This window comes from Diabrotica undecimpunctata, chromosome 1 (assembly GCF_040954645.1).
Source record: "Diabrotica undecimpunctata isolate CICGRU chromosome 1, icDiaUnde3, whole genome shotgun sequence".
NCBI lineage: Eukaryota > Metazoa > Arthropoda > Insecta > Coleoptera > Chrysomelidae > Diabrotica > Diabrotica undecimpunctata.
This window is the reverse complement of record NC_092803.1, coordinates 139,501,362-139,522,944: the sequence shown is the minus strand read 5'-3', so window position 1 is coordinate 139,522,944 and position 21,583 is coordinate 139,501,362. Positions and strand designations below refer to the sequence as shown.

Genomic DNA, 21,583 nt, shown 5'->3' with positions numbered 1-21,583 from the left:
TGAACGTACACGTCATACAAAAGTAAATCTTAATACTCACGTATTTACAAAATTAGACAGTAAGGCACGGGAAAATAGACGGTACTGCGAGGGATGTTACAAGAAAAAATAGGATGGACTGATAGATAAAAATAAAGTAAAGAAAGTAATAACATACTGTGCTCAGTTACTGGCAAGCAAGTCCGAAAAGTGTATGCATTGTGCCAGTAAATTTAGAATCGTACAACTTTTCATACACTAGTCACAATTTTGTTGTAATTTTAAACTGAACTTGCTCGATTAAACCTTCGTATTTTTGTGGTTGAGCGATGTTAATCCTGATCGTTACAAATACAAAGATTCACTAATTGACAATTGATAATTGATGGATTTTAATCAGGTAATATTAAAGCTAAAATACGTTCACTGAGGAATGCCAAAAATTTTAAAAAACAAAAAGTTCGGGATAGGTGCTTACGACGGATATGAACCGAAAGTACCGTGGTTCCCAGTTTCCGACAGAATTTTGCATGAAGTGGTTCAGATAAAGTTCGTGGCATATTATCGTACACGTTGCGTTTCCAGCACAAAGCGTTTAGTTTCCAAAAATATCATTTAAATGATTTTAAATATGAACAACGCACACTGTCCGGAACATAGCGTTTCGGTAACAATATTTTACTGATGCCGACGGCTACATAACGAACCGTAACCGGTTGGTAAGGATAATGTGCATTAGATGTTCGTCGTTTTCCCCTTGTTGTTTATTTAGGAATTTGTTTGATTTTGATACAGAGTATTTATAAAAATAATTTTCGAGGCTATTTTGTCATTTATGCATGTGTTTTTATTGCTTTGTGACATTCTTTGTGTTAAAATGGATTTCGAAAAATTAATTGAACTCGTACGCGGTGAAGAAATTTTATATAATTACAATCATAAATGCTATCATGATGCAGATAAAAAAGTAAAATATTTGGAGGGAAATCGCACGCAAATTAGGACAAAATGGTAAGTAGGTATCAAATAATCCCACAAATATTTAGTCTGTCTAAAATGTATTAATTACACAAAATACATAGAAATTATTTTTGCCAGTCAAGTTTTCCAGCAGCAGATTGAAAAAATGTTGTACAGTTGTCCCTTACTGTGAATGCTAATAATGAATTATTTCCACCCTGTCTAGGTAGACTAGTAAATTTCTCGTCATTTTTTTGTCATTAGTTAATAAATGTTCTGAATGGGCCCCAATAAAATTATGTTATATGTACGTAGTTAGTACCACCTTGTCTACAAATTCTGGTTTCAATTGGATTCTTCTATTATAAATACGAAATCTTTGAGATAAGATTCCAAAGGCATTTTCTACCACCCTCCTAGCTCTTGGTAATCGGTAATTGAATTGTTGTTTTTCTATGATCACATTGAACTGCAGGATATGGCCTCATTAAGTAGGGCTTTAAGGGGAAAGCGTCATCACCTACAATAACATGTGGCATCTTCAATTTTATTCCTGGTAAAGGTTTATCCTCTAACTTAATTTCATTTTCTAAATATTTTTTTAAATAGGAATTATGAAAAATGCCTCCGTCACTATTCTTGCCATAGCTGCCTATGTCTACAGCAATGAACTTATACCTAGCATCCACCAAGGCCATCTTATAATTAAAAAATAATGAACCACTATTTGCCGGAGCAATTATTTGAACATGTTTCCCATCGATTGCCCCAATGCAATTAGGGAAATTCCACAATTCCCAAAACTCTTGAGCTATTTCTTGCCACTTGTGAGGATCAGGGACAGGAATACATTCTGATTTCATAGTCAAAATAATTGCATTTGTAACATCCATAACGATTGACTTGACAGTGGACTGTCCGAGTCGAAAACTATATGAAATTGTTTTAAACGAATCCCCTAGTAGCTAGGAACCTAAAATAAAATTTTATTGTTAATTAATGTTTTTTTTTCAGCTAAGGATTGTAAAAAGCAATGGAATTCCCTTAGAGATGCGTTTAGGCGACAGCAAAAAAAGTGAAAAACAAAGAGTGGCCAGGCCGCAATTATAATTAAAAAATGGAAGTTTGAAGAACAAATGAACTTCCTTCTTCCTTTCCTTCAAGATAGGTCTACCATTTCGACAATCGAAATGCCCGAACAAGAAGAGTCACAAGCTGAAGCTGAGGCCGACTAAGAGATAGTAGAGACTGAAGAAGAATCTTTGAATGCTGAGGTGTCCTACTACGAAAAACAAGCCCCAAAAAGAACTGTATTTGAAACTCCGTACTTGCCAAAGAAAAAAAAGAATGAACGTACTGCTGCATCTGTGGTGCAGAAAAAAGACGAAGTTGAAGCGCTTTTTTATGGTTTGGCCCAAACTGTAAAAAATATGCCACCATATTACAGAGCACTGGAAAAAGCAAGAGTTTCTTCAATTGTCGGGGAGATAGAACTACAATCTATTACTCATCCTAATCCACCTGCGATGAGAAATCCATACATCTATCGGGGTAACTATCCTGCCTATAATGATCAGCCTAATAATAATAATTCAGGGCCAATTACACCAATGCACTCACCTCAGACATCGGAATGTTCAACATCAACAAAGACTTCTAACGTTTCTATGCCAATGCCATCATCTGCAGCATCCAATATCCCAAATTGTAATGAATATGTTTCACAGAATTTGGTTTTTGATAACGAAAGCATACATTGGCGGATCCAGGGAAAGGCGATGGAGGCAATCGACCCCCCCTCTCAAACCGAATGATTTTTTTTTAATTATATAGGGATAGGGTGTCGCACACCCTGGAGGTGGGCTCTAAAATCTTAAATATCAACCCCCGTTTTTTATTGCAGTTTTGGATTCCTTATGAAAGATTAAATAACATTTATTTGAAATATTTTTTAGAATTGTTGATTTTTGTATTTTTTCTTTTTTTTTATTTGTATTAATTGTATTTTTCCGATTATAGCGCCCTTTATCAACAATTCTAAAAAATTTTTCGAATAAATGTTACTTATTTTTTCATGAAGGTAGTCCCCGCCTCACCTCTAGGGGGTGAAGCGTTTTTGATCTCATTCGATGGATTTTTGAAAATGATTGAAAAACGTATTTTTCAGTTTTTCGATCCGATGTTCATTTCGCGAAATATTCGACTGTTCCGCTACTTTTCCGACACCCTGTATATAAAAATTTATGTTGCTACTATTAATTTTTTTAAGTAGTATTTGTTATGATTATATATTATGATTATAAATAAATGAGTTAATTTTGTTTATAGAAACTTTTGCTTTAACTTACCTTAAACACAGAGCTAATTTTTCTTTAGGTGTAATTGCTTCTTTAAATGTAGTATTTTGTTTTTTAACTAAAGGTGTAATTAAATTTAAAATATATTCAAACTGAACTCTATTCATTCTAAAATATCTGTAATATTTTTCATCGTCATCAATTAATTCTTTGTATAAAGTCCAGTATTCACCTTTCTTTTTCCTTTCTCTTAGCATTGGATGTACTGCAAACCTTTTTTTTACTACAGTTTTTCTTTCTTCATCATCAAGTAGAAGCGCAATTGCACATAATTTTTGTCGCGAAAAGCGAGAACACATATTTATCGCATCAAGCTGAAACGTTCTATGTATGAAAATGTGAACTCGCAGTCGAATTGCTGGAGTGGAAGCGCTACGTTCCGGAAACTATACGTGCAGTATAATATGCCACCACCTTAAGGGAGACACTCAAACAACAGAAATTGTAAGTTTTTTATGTGCTTCACGTTATTTATTTTAAAAATTAATTTGATATACCCATTTGCCAAAAATACAGCACCGTTATTCAAGAACCAATCAGCTAATATATCTTTAACTTTAACTCTATATCTTAGAATAATTATGACTCTTATTTATTGTGGTTAAATCTTGTAAACTTCTACCTTTGTTTTCGGTTTTCTACGGCCCTTACAATATCATTCCACTTTCAATATCTTCCTGATAGAAAATTCCTCTATTTAGATAAGTTGTACATTTCTCCTCTCGTCAGAGACGAAAATGCCCGTGAACCTCAAAAAATTATAAGAATAAGCTGAATTTTTCTGAAAATGTCAATTTTGTGACCCCAAAAATATGCAAAAAAGTTTACTACTATACCCACTAGCTTCTTCCTAATACCCCCCCCCGCACAGGGCGGAAAAAATAGAAAAAATCGATTTACCAAGAATCTCTACGACTTGGAAAAAATATATCAAACAAAAAATGTAGCAATGTGAGATAATTTTGAACAAAAATGTTTATTAGCAGTTTTTGTGTAGAATGAACCGTTCTCTCATAAAAAGCGCTTGAAGTGACCGGTGATTTTGAATGTCAGTTACATTCTCGAAATCAATTTTAAATATAATTTGTATCAACTCGACGGTAAAAATTCGATACCTTTTGATGAGTGTCTTATCGACAAAAATCAAAATGCGATATCAAGGTGATAAGTGCAGCTTTCGTATGCAATTTTTGGATTTTGTCGCTAATAAAGACAGTTTTTATAAAGGTGTTAAATATATAAACTTGTCCGATTTCTGCAATTTTTTAATATTTTCATAAGATCAATATAATTACTTTTATTGATCAATCTTTCTAGAATTTCCATTCTTAGAACCTAATCTTCAAAACCTATTTCGGTTTTGAGTTCTGTCAACAAATGCGAGGCATTTAACTAATGCCTAAAAAACACTGGTTTAACCTTTTACATTAGAAACAATATAAAACATTTAAAACTCCTTTTTTTTATTACACAAGTACGTTTTTCGAAACTATACAACTTCAGCTACAAATTCCATCCAACACAGTCTTCGTGGAGGAATTTCCCGTGACGTGCAATCGTCTTAATGTAAAAGTGTAAATTCTACGTTTCTTAGGCATATTTCAAATGCCTCCTATTTGTTGACAAATCTTAAAATCAAAATTTCATGTTATAAGTTTTGAAGACAAGGCACTAACAATGTAAATTCCACTTCTTCTTCTTAACGTGCCCTATCAAGTCCCCTTGACGTTGGCGATTAACATGGCGAAACTGTCTCTGTCTTGAGCTATTCTAAAGAGTTGCTCAGCTTTCCTCATTCCTGTCCACTCCCTGATATTCTTCAACCAAGAGGCCTGCTTTCTACCAATTCCTCTGCGGAACTTCCTCTGAAAATTCCACTATGATCGATTAAAGAAAGTGATAGATTTTATTGATCTCATGAGAATCGTAGAAAAAAATCAAAAATCAAGCAACGTTTATATATTTAACAGATTTGTAGAAACTAAGTTCATTTACGACTCTATACAAAAAATGCATACGAAAGCTGCAGTATTCACCTTTAAAATGCATTTTAATTTTTGTCGTTTGGACACTGATCAAAGACGAGTTGACACATATTTTATTTAAAATTGATTTCGCGTGCGTAACTAACATTAAAAATCATATATATTCAATTCAAAATGATAATAAAGATTTTTATTTAAAATTATCTTAGCTACATTTTTGTTATGGCGTACAGATTCTTGCTAAATCGATTTTTTCCGTTTTCTTCCCCTACGAGGGGTTTTTAGGGAAAAGTCCAAGGATAGGAGTGGTAAACTTTTTTTCATTTTTTTTGGTACCTATGCAAAAATTGATATTATCAGCAAAATTCAGCTTGGTAGTATGATTTTAGGAGGTCAAATCTCTGACGACTGTACTGCTTGTTTATTGTAGCTAGATGTGTAGGGCAAAAACTAATTTTACAATAACATCAACCTTTCATGACCCAACGTAATTGGTTTTTCAAATACACGAAATCGGGAAACAAGAATACTAAACGCATTTTTCACGATTCTTCGTGGGCATGATAACCTAGAGTTAAATATTGTTTGATTTATGATTAAAAAGCCACGATAAGAATAAACTTTCCATAGATAATCTTGTAATGGAAACGCATCAAATACTATAAAACAGTATTATCAGACATATTTAGTGTATTATTTTTTAATGAGAACTTCAAAGTTGACTTTAAATCAGATGCTTTTCTATTTGCTCCAATGTTTATACACTGAAAATAGTCTTGAGCTTAAATAAAAAGTCATTTAAATATTATATGTTTCCCATCCAGTGCGCTACTACATTGTGGAAAATTCTACCTTGTAGAAAAAGCTTTGGGTGATTTTTTACCCTTCTTGCTTTTCTTTGGTAGTTGGGAACTAAAAATGTAAAATTTAATAGAACTTAGCAAAAGATTATATTAAATAAAGTAAGGAAAACAAAAGTGGGTACCTTAATAGATATTTTACATTATGTTTCTTTTAGCAAGTCGGAGATTGTTAACACAGTTAACACATTCAGACACCAGTGAAGGAAAAGGAATTTGATGTTTTTAAAAAATCTATTGCGTATTAGTGAAAAATTTTTCAGAAATATTAACTTTATAATAAATCCAACATATTCAATCATATTTGTTTCAGAAATGCCCGGAAAACTGTCTACAAACTAAGCATCAAGCTTCTAATGCTAGACTATATTCTGCCGATTCAACATCTAGCACTATGGAATATTCAAGCAACCATTCCTATACTAATACGGATATTTTATCACAATCAGTTAGATCCATCCTTAGTGATGAAAATGAATATCAATTTTTTTTTCCACACTTCATATTGCACACACTATACAATTGAGTCCATGGTTCCTTACCATGGTCATCATTTATAGCGTACGAAATAAGTCCACGCAACAGCATGTGACAGAAAGTGGCTACAGCTACGATCACAGACTGTATTATAAAATTGACTAAAACATTATCTAAAGCAGGTAACCTTTTTACTTGTAGTGCAGCTCTATTCTTCTGTCATCCTTGGCAAACTTGTTAATGACAGACTTATAAAAACTGGGATTTTCAGACATTTCTTTAATAAGTTCTTTTTTAATTGATAAAATCGCTAAGTTAGTTAGCCTCTCCTCACTTGTGGAATTTCTGACAGTTTTTAATCTGCTTTAGTACAGAAAAACTTCGTTCTACAGACGCACTTGTAACAGGTATTGTCATCACTAAGTCACATAATTTTTAAACCTCACTATATGCTTCATCCAGTTCAGTTTGTTTAAGAAATGTCAGTATTTTAGAACTAGTATCAGTGTGTACAGAGTGTTGAGAAGCATACAACACGCACAGTTGGGAATGCAGGGAAAGAATGTCAAAAAAGTTTGCATAATGTTTTTTTAGACAATTAAAAGCCTCTTCCGGGAAACTACAGTTGGCATATTTATTGAAGTTGCATAACTCCACAAATCTTAACTTACAAAGGTTTTTAAATCTTTCTTTAAGCTTCTGGGAAATATTATCTATTATTTCACAAAAAAGGCGATTATAAGATATTTTTGTGTCGCTTACATCGTCAATTTTAATGCGTTTTCTCTTGAGTTCCATCTCTTCGAGGTCGCAAGTTTTTTGCCACATTATATCAAATTGTTCCCACTGTCTGTTGATTTGAACTTCGAATTCGTTAATTTTTTTAATACAAAATCCAATATCATCCTATTTAGTCTGCAATACATCAAATAAAATGTCTGTATAACGGAAAAATTTTAGAAAAAACTTAAAGCAAAAAATTAAAATCAAAATTTCGTTTCTCTAATTCCAAATAACCTCTTGAGAAATTCAAAGTTTTACGTTTAAGGTTTGAAAAAATACTTTGCAAGTCTTATTGAGTGCGACTGATTCCGCTAGAACTAAATTTAGCCTGTGTGCAAAGCAGTGCACAAAAATTGCATTCTTTGAGCAACAAGTTTGGAACCACAGTCCAGTTTCTCAACTATATTACAAACATGTCTATATATATGTAATAAAATATAAATCCTACAGAAACTTTTTATTTCAAACGCTTATCCAACACCATTAGTGAATAAGATTTTGTTTAATACTATCCATAACGAAGATATTTCACCTTCCTTTGCGACTAACAATGCTGATCCTGATGTCTTAAGTGGGAACCCAGTCTCGGATACCCCTATCAACAAATATTTTTCATTACCATATTTCAGAGATATCACTCCGGGGTTAACAAGGATTCTGAAAAGTGTTGAAAATAGGTTTGGTAATAATAATAACAACATTAAACTTAATGTGGCTTGTAGATCAGCCCTAACAATTAATAATCTTTATTCTAAGATAAAAGATAAGACTTCCATAGATAGGCTTAGTAACATTGTCTACAACATTCCATGCCTCTCTTGCAGCAATTCCTACATCGGCCAAACATCTCAATTATTGAAATCACGTAGTACACTACACAAAAGTGATTCTCGACTTCACCCTGACCACTGTGCATTAGCCAAACATGTCCATTCCACTGGTCATCTCATGGACTATACTAACACTACAATTCTCCACCGTGAGAACAATAAATCTAAAAGAGATTTCATTGAAATGTCTTATATTTTCCTTAACGATTTCTCCATCAATGTTAAGAGTGACATTAAGAATCTAAGCGATATATACCACTTCTTACTTAAATCAGATACCAAGAACAATACAACATCACAGATAACTAACTTGACTGATATATCCATTAACAACTAACCTACTTTAATAATTAATTTTCATTAACTAAAAAAGATAACATTCCCTTGCTTTTCTTAGATACATCTCAATAAGATATTATTATAATAATACATGAACAATATAATATAATTAAAAAAGAAAATCTAAAATAATATTTCCCTATACTGGGATTTAATTTCATTCGGTTTTACCAATGAACCTTAACGACATAAAGATTCAAAAGAACTACTTGAATTGTCAGCACATGCGTTCTGGTTAAAACAGAACCTCACATTTAAACTTTCTAACAATCAAAAATTTAGTTATTGCCGACAATTCAAAGAATTACCTTCTTTTAAATGTAGTTACATTGGGTTTTTCGATTAACCTTGGGTAAACCTTTGCGTTTTAAGTTTAAAGCTACCATACATTTCCAACGTTAAAAAAACTTTTTTTGCACATAGTAACAAAAAACACCACTATGTTGTTACTAGCAAAGTTTTTTAACATTCTAACTTTACAATTCTAAGTTACGGTAAGATCAATAATGTTTTTAATATATAATATATGGTAGCTAATTATAATTTATTCTCTTTCAGTCCTGAAGAAGCCAAATTAATTCTCTTTGGCGAAAACGTTCGGCGAAACAATTGATACTCATTAGAGTCTTTCTTGCAGATTTCCCCAATATTTAAGAGTTTATTATATATATATATATATATATATATATATATATATATATATATATATGTATATATATATATATATATATATATATATATATATATATATATATATATATATATATATATATATATATGTGGGATTATTCATCACCTGGAATGCCTGCTTTTAGAAAGGATACGTGCAAGGCTATTTGGAGACCAAGACCCTTCACTGCATTTTATGGGAAATGTAAGGAGGTATGTTTGAAATTAATATTCTTTTTGTTATGGAGACACGTTTTTGAATACTTAGAATGAGGGGTCCGATTTAAATAGCCGGAAGGGATTTCAGAAGTTGATCAACGAGATTTTAGTGCACTAGATATATGCAGATCCTATTGTTAGAGACTCTGGATGCACAGGAAATATTTTTTGGTCTGTTCTTTTTTTGGAAAAGATGGTTTCGGTGTAGTAGCGAATGTTATGCAGCGTTTACGTATAAGAGGGATGTAGTTGCTGGAATGTTGTTTATAGCAATTTGAAGGGCCATGGTTAAGGTAAAAACTGTAGAAATACTGTTTATATTAGTACTGCTCATGTAGACACAGATAATAACCTCGTATTATATCTCTTCTTTAACTGGTTTTGCTGTCAGAATTGTATTTAAAGCCATTAAGTTGGATGGCCAACAAGAACCAGCAGACTAGTGAAACCAGTTTCTGGTATGTACTTTGTATAAATTAAATATAATTTTTAATGACTTAATATTATAATGAAAGCAATCCGTACAAAACTTGTCCAAAAATCACTTTTATACGATAATAAATCAAAATTAGGCACTAATTACTACCGATAAGGTAAATTGGATTTTAATTGTACTTGACATATATGTTCTCTTTAGAGTGCTAAAACAGGAATCAATTTAGTGTATTTTTATTGTCAATAATGGACAACTTACAATTTGGACATTTGTGTTCATGTTTTATTGGGCTGCTGAAACTTGACTGGCCTAATATGCCTTCTCAAATTCCAGTTCTATAAGCTACAGGTACAAGTACGACTAACAGCAGACAAAATTGTTAATTTTTATATCACTCGTTACTTAAACAGTGTAAATAATTGAAAAATCTCAATAAACATACGTGAGATGAACTTACTCTTTAACTGTAATATGCGTTTTTTATACCTTAGCACTTTTGAATATTTAATATTTTAAAATTAATTTTAACTGAAGAAAACTACTCTTTTTACGTGAAACGTATGCGTTTAAATCACCAAATAAAATAATAGAATCATGTTTTGGAGTGTTTTCTATTGTTTCTGCTAATTTTGCTCATAATCTTTCTAAAGATTACTACTTAATACTACTACAAAGGAAAAAACTGCAATTTTGACCAACACAAACAGTATCTTTATACATGTTAAAGATAAGATGGATAGACGCACAAAAAGTGTATAACAATTACCTTTATGTAAAGTACAATTAGTAATTCATTATCATATTCGATGATATTCTATTTACATCATTAGAATACGAGATTATCTCTTAACGATTACCCTTTAGAGTATATATTTCCAACAACCACATTTTTCTTCTAGTACCTAATTCTTCAAGATCTAACAACATATTTTAGTCTATTAAAATGGTTTTTAAATTTAATTTTCCTGTGGAAATTCCTTTAGTGCTATGTAGTCTTAGCCAAACTTTGTTGCGTAAGTAATCAGCTTTATTCTTTTTGCGAGTTTTTAAATAAAGTTTATTTGCAATATATTTTTTAAAGCTTTCATGAGAAAAGTTACATAAATATGAAATAATCAAAAACTTTAGGCAAATTAAGCATTGTAAATTTTCTTTGTACAAGAAAGTTATATTTCAATTTAAAATATGATTTTTATTTAAACTAATCGTATAAAATATTTATGTAAATAATATCAGATATAATTTTGTCTAGGAAGATTCTATTTAAGATTATATCGCAGATATCTCTAATTATTAGTTCTCTACCTTCAGTTGATGTAAATCCGATTCTGCAATTGTAATTGTTTAAAGGTACCAAAAAACAACCAAACAGACAGTGTTGAAAGTACCAAAAAGTTAAATTAAAATTGTGTGTAGAAGCTATAATTAAATAAATAGATAACTCGGTTTGAAATAGTAAATATTGTATCAGAGAACGTATGTAGTTCTATGGAATATAGCCAAGTTTGTGAGAGTCTACACAAAACTTAAGTACGTAATTTGATTCATATATTGTTGTTGGAATAGGAATCGACCACTAGTTTTAAGAAAGTTTACGGCTTGCAAAAAAAAAGCTAAATAATTATTACCTGTATAGCCATTTATAAAGTGATTATGGATAGTGGTTACTGATATGTTAAATTAAAAATAAAAATATACTCAGGTGCAAACAATTCGATCCATGACATATTTCCCATTTATTGCGAGTTCTAAATCTTTGAACTTATGTTATATCACATATATAAATCGAGAGAAACCCCCGAATAAGTACAATTATTAATTTCTATAAATTATTTTATTATCAGAATTTTTAAATATATTAAAATGAAATTAACACCAACGGATGCTTCAAGAGTAGTGACTTTAATGCAAGAGTATCGTAGCCAATATTATACCGTCCAGCTGATAAGTCGTTGTGCTGTTCAAAGAGCCATTCAATGGTTAAATTAGAACAACAACTATACTAAAAGGTCATGATCATGCCGTAGGAGAGCAATATCCGCATGCGATGATCGATTTTTGGTTTGCTCGTATTTAAAAGATAGACATCCAACTTCAATTGAGCTAACAAATCGTATGCAAGAAGTCCGAAATATGGGTGTAAGTTGGTGGACAGTTAGTCGACAACTTCATGAAGACAATTTATTATCTAGAAGGCCATCCCTATATATCGATATCGATATCGACCTATGTAGGTCGATTAATCTATGCATGGGAACACGAAAACTGGAATTACGCAAATTGAAGAACCGTTTTGTTTTGTGATGATTTCAGGTTTTGCTTGAGGTCACTACACAGTCGCGAAAGAATCTGGAGAAGGCAAGGAAAACGATTTGCTTAATGAAATATTGCCGCCAGAATATTCTATCAAGAAGAGTGAATTATGGTTTGAGCTGGTATAAGTTCCGATGCCCGTACTGACTTAGTTCTTGTGAATGAAGGGTTTGTTACAAGAGTAAGATATATAACAGCCACTTAAGACGTGCATGTGGTACCTCTGATTTTATTTGTATGAACGATAACACGCGTCCCCACCATGATAGAATCGCCAAATCGTCAATGAATACTTAGAAGACGTCAGGGTTATCGGTATGAATTGGCCAGCTTCCAGTACAGACCTCAATCCAATAGAACATCCATGGGACACAATGAAAAAGACGAATTCAAGTTCGGCTACCAAACCCAAACAATTTGCCCGAGCTTAGTGTGGCTCTTCAGACAATTCAAGACAAATTGGACTAATTTGGTGTTCAAAGTTTAATTACCAAAATATCAATACGTATGCAGGCTGTTATGTTGCCGAGAATGCCGAGAATGCCGAGATGCCGAGAATGGAAATACTAGAAATTAGTAACAAGTGACATAAATATTACTTTGTTGTAACTATTTTCTTTTTTAACAAAGCTACTTTTCATTTTTTCAATTTTGGAATAATACTGTACGCGAATAATGCTGATTTTTTAATGTTACACATTTTTCTTTACTTAAAAAAGTTAAAAAAGAGCTAATTCGTTGATGTTTCTTTTTTTCATGTCTGTTTCTTTTATAAATATTAATGCATCTTACCACTGTATTCTGCGCTCATTGTCCCAGGCATGTTTGCAAATATGTAATTTGTCGAAATCTCTATTTTTAATTTATGTTTTATGTTCGTTTTTCCTGACATAGTCTTGAGGTTTCTCCAAAATAAAAATTGTTGCATTCACGAGCTATTTTATAGACGCAGCTGTTTGATCTCTCTTGTGTGTCGTCAGGTTTGGTTTTAGACATAATAGAGCTCAGTGTATTGGTTGTTTGAATGTTGATGTGATGTTTCTTATCCTTTTTAATTTTTCTGATAAGCTTTAATTTTTCTGATAAGGAAATCGAACATAGAATAACAATTATTAATACTTCTCTTTATAAACAATTCTACTTGTTCATTGGCTGATAAATACCTTTGTGGAAGGTTGCCACCACATCCTTTATGCGGTAGTACGAGTCTTCTTCTGCCGATTTGTATTTTGAACGCGTCTCTCCCATTCTGCTTATGTGTTTATTCCATGTTTTTTTTATTTAGTTTCCATTTGTTCATACACTGTACGTTACATTTTCTTCTAATGTCTTTACTTTTCTTTCGATTTCTCAGCGTATTACATGTAATTCTTCTCAGTACTCTCATCTGCCGTTTCCAGTAGTCTTTGCGTTGTGGCTGGGTCGGGTCTTGTTTCTGAGGCATATTATCAATATAGGTCTTACACTGGGTTTATAAATTCTTGACTTTATCTCAGCGTTATTGTATCTGTTTCGCCATAAAGTGTTATTAAGGCATTCTGCCAGTCTATTTGATTTTTGTACTTGATCTCTTATTTCTTTGTTCAGGTCGCCATATATGGACAGTATAATTTCAAGGTATATATATATATATATTTATATATATATATATATATATATATATATATATATATATATATATATATATATATATATATATATAAGTTATCGACCCATAAATTACGAACTAAGCTTTAATGAGGTAATGACCCAAGTCCAGTGAACTGAAGAACGCTGATTAAGACAACATACGTTCCGAATGTTATACTTTTAATATTATATTTCTTTCTGTATAAAAAATCATATTGTTAGTTAGTCTAGATTCTGCTTTTATCGTAGTAAAACCTATTGTTAGTATTTTGTGTTAAATAAATATTTTTTAAAAATATAGTTTTGGAAAACTCAAATATATTTGGCGCAGTCAGTAGGATGGTCAAACGGGCGTTAATGAATATAACTCTCGGTTCGTTTCTACGATTTTTTGACCATTTGAACCATATTCGCGAAGTGAATTCCAGTTGGGCGAATTGAGTAACCTGACGAGAAGATTCGTACTTCTATACCGGAGGGACTTTCAAGTGAATATTGTGAGTGTCTCTAGATCCAGTTCCAAAGCAAGGTATTCCATGGACAAGATCGCTACATTACTGTAAGTGAATTAATGTCATATAGAGAGCCTAATTTAACACTAGATACTGATTATTCAGAGAGTAGTAACTCAGATACAGATTCTGACTCAATTTTAACTAATTTAAATTTTAATAGTAATAATAAAATAATTCCCGAAATATTAAAATTAAATAATAAATTTAAAATGGCAGTTCCACAATTAAAGAAAGAATACTTAGATATGATTCCAGATTTTGATGGAAATCATACATTACTTCCTAGATTTTTAGAAATTTGCGAAAAACTTGTAAATAAATTTTATAATGCTGCGGATGTAAATGATTTTCAAAATGAATATTTGATGTCAAGTATTATAGCAAAAATAAAAGGCGAAGCCGCAATTAATATTTCTTCTTGTATTCTTAGAACTTGGCAGGATTTAAAAGATGCTTTGATAAATTCGTATTCAGATAAAAGAGATATTTATACTTTAAGCATAGAAATTTCAGATTTAAAACAAGGCAATGAATCTCCATTCGATTTTTATAACCGAATTCAACACCTATTAAATCATCAAATATCTGTTTTGTCTACAAAAACTGAACATATGGTTGAGATTAATATTCTCGGTAGCTTTTTCCGAAATTTAGCATTAAGAGTACTGTTACGTGGGTTAAAAGAACCTCTTGGAACCCTAATGCGTACAAAGAATCCTCCAGATTTAAATTCTGCATTAGGCATTCTGACAAACGATTTTCAAATATATCTCGAACAAAATAATTCTTCTCACAGTAAAAACCCCAAACCTTATCAAAATAATAATTATTCATCCAGGCCAAAATCCAATTTCCGACAAAATCAACAAATTATACATCAACCCCAAATTCAATACACACAAAGGAATCAATTTTCAACACAGAAAAACCCTATATATCCTCCGAATTCTCAATATATGAGACAATCTTCTTTCCAAAATAATCTTAGTACAAGCAAAAACTCAAATTTTAATGGAAACAATGATGCTTTCAAGCCAAATCCGAATAGAAAATTCCCAAACCCTACTCCAATGAGTACAACAACTAATAATACGTACAGACCAACGCAAAACTTCCAAAATAGGACTCATTTCCGTAACCCCAATAATTTTGCAAGCCAAAATAAAAATATTATCGCGGAAGAACTTTATAATATAGATAATATAGATTGTCCTGAAAGTTCATCCCAAGACCATTTTTTAGAGGAGCTAGCCTCGGAAGAAAACCACAGCATGTAGAATTATTAAACCTAACTAACAAAGAATGCGAATTGCCGTACATAATTTTCCCTGAACATAATTTAAAAGTTTTAATAGATACCGGGAGCACTAAATCTTTTATTACACCAAAAATAGGTGACAAATATTTTAAAAATTCAATATACAAAAAACCATTTCAAATTTCTACTGCTCTTGGAACTACCAAGGAAAATTTCTGTACCGTAATTCCTTCTTCGTCTATATTTAGGCATAAAAAGCCGCTAAAATTAAATTATCATATATTTAAGTTTCACGATTATTTCGATTGCTTATTAGGATTAGATAATTTAAAATTATTACAAGCAAATATTGATTTAGTAAATAATTTACTAAAAACACCTACTTGCTCAATTAAAATTTTCTATTATAGACCGGTCGCTGGCAGCACGAATTGTATAGTAGTGTCTCCACGTTCCGAACAAGTAATTAGGTTAAACATAAAAAATATAGAAAATGGTGACGTAATTGTACCGTATACAAAATTAGGAAAATTAGAAATTCCCCAATGTATTACAAGAGTTGTTAATAATGAAGCTCTATGCACTATTACGAACTCATCAGAGTCCCATTTTAAAGTTGATTTAAGTTCACTAATAGAAGTTGAAAAGTTCGATGAATACGAACAAATAAATCATCCTAATCTTAATTCTATATATACCGAAAAATTTAAATTTGATATTTCGAAAATCCGTACCGAACATATGAATACCGAAGAGCGGAATTCCATTTTAAAACTAATAAGAGAATATTCGGACATTTTTCATATTGAGGGCAACCAATTGTCTTTCACTAATAAAATAAAACATAATATAAAAACTTCTAACGAGATTCCAATATATTCTAAATCATACAGATATCCGGAAATATATCGTAAAGAAGTCCAAAATCAAATTCAAGGCATGTTAGACCAAAATATCATCAGACCGTCTAGTTCTCCATGGTCCTCACCGATTTGGGTGGTTCCTAAAAAACTCGATGCCTCCAACAAACCTAAATTTCGCGTTGTAGTTGACTACCGACGTTTAAATGCTATCACCTTAGGAGATAGATATCCACTTCCAAATATTACTGATCTCTTGGACAAATTAGGGCGTTGTCAGTACTTTACCACGCTAGACTTAGCATCTGGGTTTCACCAGATAGAAATGGCAGAAGAAGACATCCCAAAAACCGCTTTCAACACCGAAAACGGGCATTATGAATTTTTAAGGATGCCATTTGGCCTTAGAAATGCCCCAGCTACATTCCAGAGGGTAATGGATAACATATTGAGAGGCATACAAAACGAAAAATGCCTTGTCTACCTAGATGATATTATAATATTCAGTACTAGCCTCCAAGAACATCTCATAAATTTAAGAGAAGTATTTCAGAGACTACGTGAATCCAACTTTAAGATACAGTTGGACAAATCTGAATTTTTAAAAAAAGAAGTGGCCTACTTAGGTCATATTGTCACTCCAGACGGAGTAAAGCCAAACCCAGAAAAAATAAAGGCTATAAAACACTTCCCAATACCTGCTACAACGAAACAATTAAAAGGATTCCTAGGACTATTGGGATATTATCGGAAATTTATTAAAGATTTTTCAAAAATTACAAAACCCTTAACAATGCGACTGAAGAAGAATAACGAAATAAATATTAAAGACGCAGATTATGTTGAATGCTTTAATATTTGTAAAGATCTTCTTACAAATGAACCTATTTTACAGTACCCTGACTTTACGAAACCATTTAATCTGACAACAGATGCGAGTAACTTTGCAATAGGTGCAGTTTTAAGTCAAGGAAAAATAGGTTCTGATCTACCAATTGCTTATGCGAGTAGAACATTGAATGACTCAGAAATAAACTACTCTACGATCGAAAAGGAACTCCTCGCTATAGTTTGGGCTGTTAAATATTTCCGTCCATACATTTTTGGTCGTCGTGTGACTCTCGTGATAGATCACAAGCCTCTTCAATGGCTATTTTCGTTAAAAGATCCTAGCTCAAAATTAGTTCGCTGGAGACTAAAACTCGAAGAGTATGATTATGAGATTGTTTATAAAAAAGGTGCTCTAAACACAAATAGTGATTGTCTATCAAGAATACGATTAAATGCAAATGAAACTCAAGACATAGAACCCGAAACACCTCCAAATTTCTTCGACTATATAGAAAATTTTGATGAAACATTATTAGGAACCCCAAATAATGTGGATTCAGAGTCTTTGATTGTTGAACCCGATGAAATAATAAATGATCAAGATGCCAATGATGAAGATTCCCATGATAGCGACGGTGTTACAATCCATACAAACATAGAAAATCCGATTACAGGTATACCTATATCAGAAAGCTCGGTAAACACTGGAATGAATCAAATTATCATTTCTCAAGTTAATTACGAACCAGCAGCACCATCTATTATAAAACTTTATGATAAAAAACAAAGAATTCTTGTACAATTCTCAAAAAATAACACTGAACGCGACATAGTTAAATTTGTAAAAGAATATATAGCACCTAAAGTTAAATATCATTTGTACTTCGAAGATCCTATATATGAAATATTTAGTAACGTCATACAAAAATATTTCAAATCTTCGCAATTATCTCTTATTAAATGCACCAAGAAGCTAATTGATATCCCACCAAATGAAATTGAGGAAATAATAAAAAATTATCACGAAGGAAAACAAAACCACAGAGGATTAGATGAAACAGAAAGTAGAATAAAGGCCTTATATTATTGGCCGAATCAAAGAGCATCTATCCAAACCTTCATAAACGATTGTGAAATTTGCCAATTAACAAAGTACGACAGGAAACCTGTCAAACCCATGTTCAATATAACACCTACTGCAACTAAACCCTTCCAAATTGTACACCTAGATTCGATTACGTTGGAAAATACAAAATTTTTAACTATAATAGATTCTTTTTCTAAATATGGTCAACTATACAAAATAAATTCAGCTCAAGGCATTGAAGTAGCGAATGCATTAATCCGATATTTTACTCATCACTGCATACCAGAACAAATAATATCTGATAATGGAACCGAATTAAAAAATTCAGTTGTCAAAGAACTGTTAGAGTTACACAAGGTAAAAGTACATTTTATAAGCTCTCAACATCCAGAGTCTAATGGAATTGCCGAGAGATTTCATTCTACGATCATTGAACACGTTAGACTACTAAATAATCAAAAAGAATATAAAAATGACCATATTGAACATAAAATAAATTATGCCTTACTAGCCTATAATAATAGCATCCATTCAGTAACAAAAATGAAACCATACGAGCTGATTACGGGACATATAGATAATAATTCTCCTTTTGATATCAATATCGAGCAACAAGTTTTAAATAATTATATTTCAAGCCATAAAGAAAAGATGAAAATACTTTATTCTAATATTAATAAATCTTTACAAAACGTAAAAGAAAAAGTAATCTCAAAAGCTAACGAAAAACGAGAAGAATTGCCTGAAACGATCCCCACTAAAATATTTGTGCGTAACAGACAATTCCAAGGTAAAACAAAAAATAAATACAATGCTGAACAAATAAGCAAAATTAATAAAAAAAGAAAAACCGCGAAAATAGTTACTCGACATAAAAATACTGCCGAAAATATCCACTTTTCTAACGTCAAACGACCTAAAAGAAAACCTTACAAATTTTCAGGTTCCTCGCAATCGGATGCGCAGCAATCCAAATAAAAGATGTTACCCATAATCTAGGCATACTACCAATCAAATTGGGACCTGCAAAACTTCAAAAATCTAGCCACACATTTGTCCATTACTACAATTTAAATCCGCTTTTAGAAGAATATGATAGCTTAAATATACAATATGATCACCTGAAAAATAATCTTTCTAATTGTAAATTTTTTAATAACGAAACAAAAAATTATGTTAATCTAGCACAGTACGTCAAAAATAACATTGAGGAACAATTTGAAAATCTAAACATACATACAAAATTGCAAAGAAATAAAAGAGGTATAATCAATGGGTTCGGTTCAATTATTAAAGCTGTAACAGGAAATTTAGATGCCGAAGATGGCGAAAAAATTAACTCAATACTAGAACACTTAAAGACGAATGAAGCAAACTTGCAAAGCCAAATCAATAACCAGTATTCGCTAAGTCACGAAATTATCAATAATTTTAATGAAACAATTCAAAACATACAAGAAAATGAAATTAATTTAAAATCAAAAATTTTGGCAATAAAAAATATAGTAGACTTCCAAACAAATCTTGAAAACGTCAACTATTTAAAAGACATGTTTAACGAAATTATAATAACATACAACCTAATACTCAATACAATGGAAAATGTCCAAAATTCTATTACATTTTGTAAACTAAAAACATTACATCCTAGCATTATTAAGTCCAGTGAATTATATAACGAACTCCAAAAAATTTCATCACATTATAAAACGCAACTACCCTTTGAAGTAAAATATGAAAACATTTTAGATTTCGAAGCTATTTTACAAATAACATGTAAATTAGAAAAGAACCAAATACAATATTTTCTTTCAATTCCTATTAATTATGAATCTAATTTCGACCTTTATAAATTATTACCAATCCCAACTAAAAGTAAGTCAGAATTTGTTATCATGTTACCAAACTCAAGATATTTATTAAAAAACGAAAAAATAACAATTCCTCTAAATGACATTTGTACTTATGGTAAGATCTTTCAATGTCCTGGTTATCTCCAAATCAACCACGAGCACTCATGTGAAGATGAAATTCTATTTCATGGCATCTCCACACACTGCCAATACTTAAAAGCGAAAATTCCATTAAACCATATTGAAATTATCCCAGAAATTAACCAATATTTAGCTGTCTTTCCTAAAGAAGAAAAAATACTCATTAAATGTGCAGAAGAGACGCAAATAAAAATCCTAAACGGAATTTATCTCATAGAGAACACACCATGTAAAATTATATTCCAGAATAAAGAGTTAACCTTTCAAGATGTCACATCAGGACAACCAATGATGATAAACGTACCACAATTAAATCTCGACATTCTTAAAATAGCACCAATGGAAATAACGTTAAATTCATTAAAACTCAAAGATATTCCAAATCATGAATTAAGACCCATATTACAAACTACGCCTGTGTATCACGTTCCAAGTATTTGGACAACACTATTGTACATTGGAATAATTATAACAATTATTGTTCTATTTAAAAAGAAAATAGCGAAAACAAAGAAAAACAATTCTACAAAGAAGGAAGAAGAAGGGCCAACAATCGAACATCCACAACAGGCTTCGTTCTAGGAGAGGAGGAGTTATCGACCCATAAATTACGAACTAAGCTTTAATGAGGTAATGACCCAAGTCCAGTGAACTGAAGAACGCTGATTAAGACAACATACGTTCCGAATGTTATACTTTTAATATTATATTTCTTTCTGTATAAAAAATCATATTGTTAGTTAGTCTAGATTCTGCTTTTATCGTAGTAAAACCTATTGTTAGTATTTTGTGTTAAATAAATATTTTTTAAAAATATAGTTTTGGAAAACTCAAATATATTTTATATATATATATATACAATAACATAACAATTATAAAATATTATATTTTTCATAACAATTATGGACATTATATTTCTATTTGATCTTTATATTTTCAGTAGATTAATATTCCAATTACTGCTACTGCTTTGTTTCTATTTTTCTCCCACTATAGCATATCACAAAGCTTTTCTAGTTTTTACATTTTTTAGGACGCTTTACAAATTATGACTTTATGATTTCCGGATCGTCAGCGTCTAATATAATAGGTTAAATTTTATAGACAACCCTGATATACATTTACCACTATGTAAAAACATCTGCATGTACGGAAATCTTGAAATTAGTAGATTGTAGATACAAATAGTTTAACATCGTATA

The 21,583-nt window shown here is 31.4% G+C and overlaps 1 protein-coding gene across 1 annotated transcript in view; it reads left to right on the top strand.

Moving 5' to 3' along the window:
• Window positions 1–10,805: 10,805 nt before the first annotated feature.
• The window catches only part of LOC140440393 (probable peptidoglycan muropeptide transporter SLC46), a 37,979-nt gene continuing 27,201 nt past the window's right edge, over window positions 10,806–21,583 (top strand). Inside the window, exon 1 of the mRNA XM_072530870.1 lies at window positions 10,806–10,907. Within this exon, the coding sequence (XP_072386971.1) occupies window positions 10,838–10,907 (70 nt within the window). The 5' untranslated portion in view covers window positions 10,806–10,837. The remainder of the gene's footprint in view (window positions 10,908–21,583) is intronic.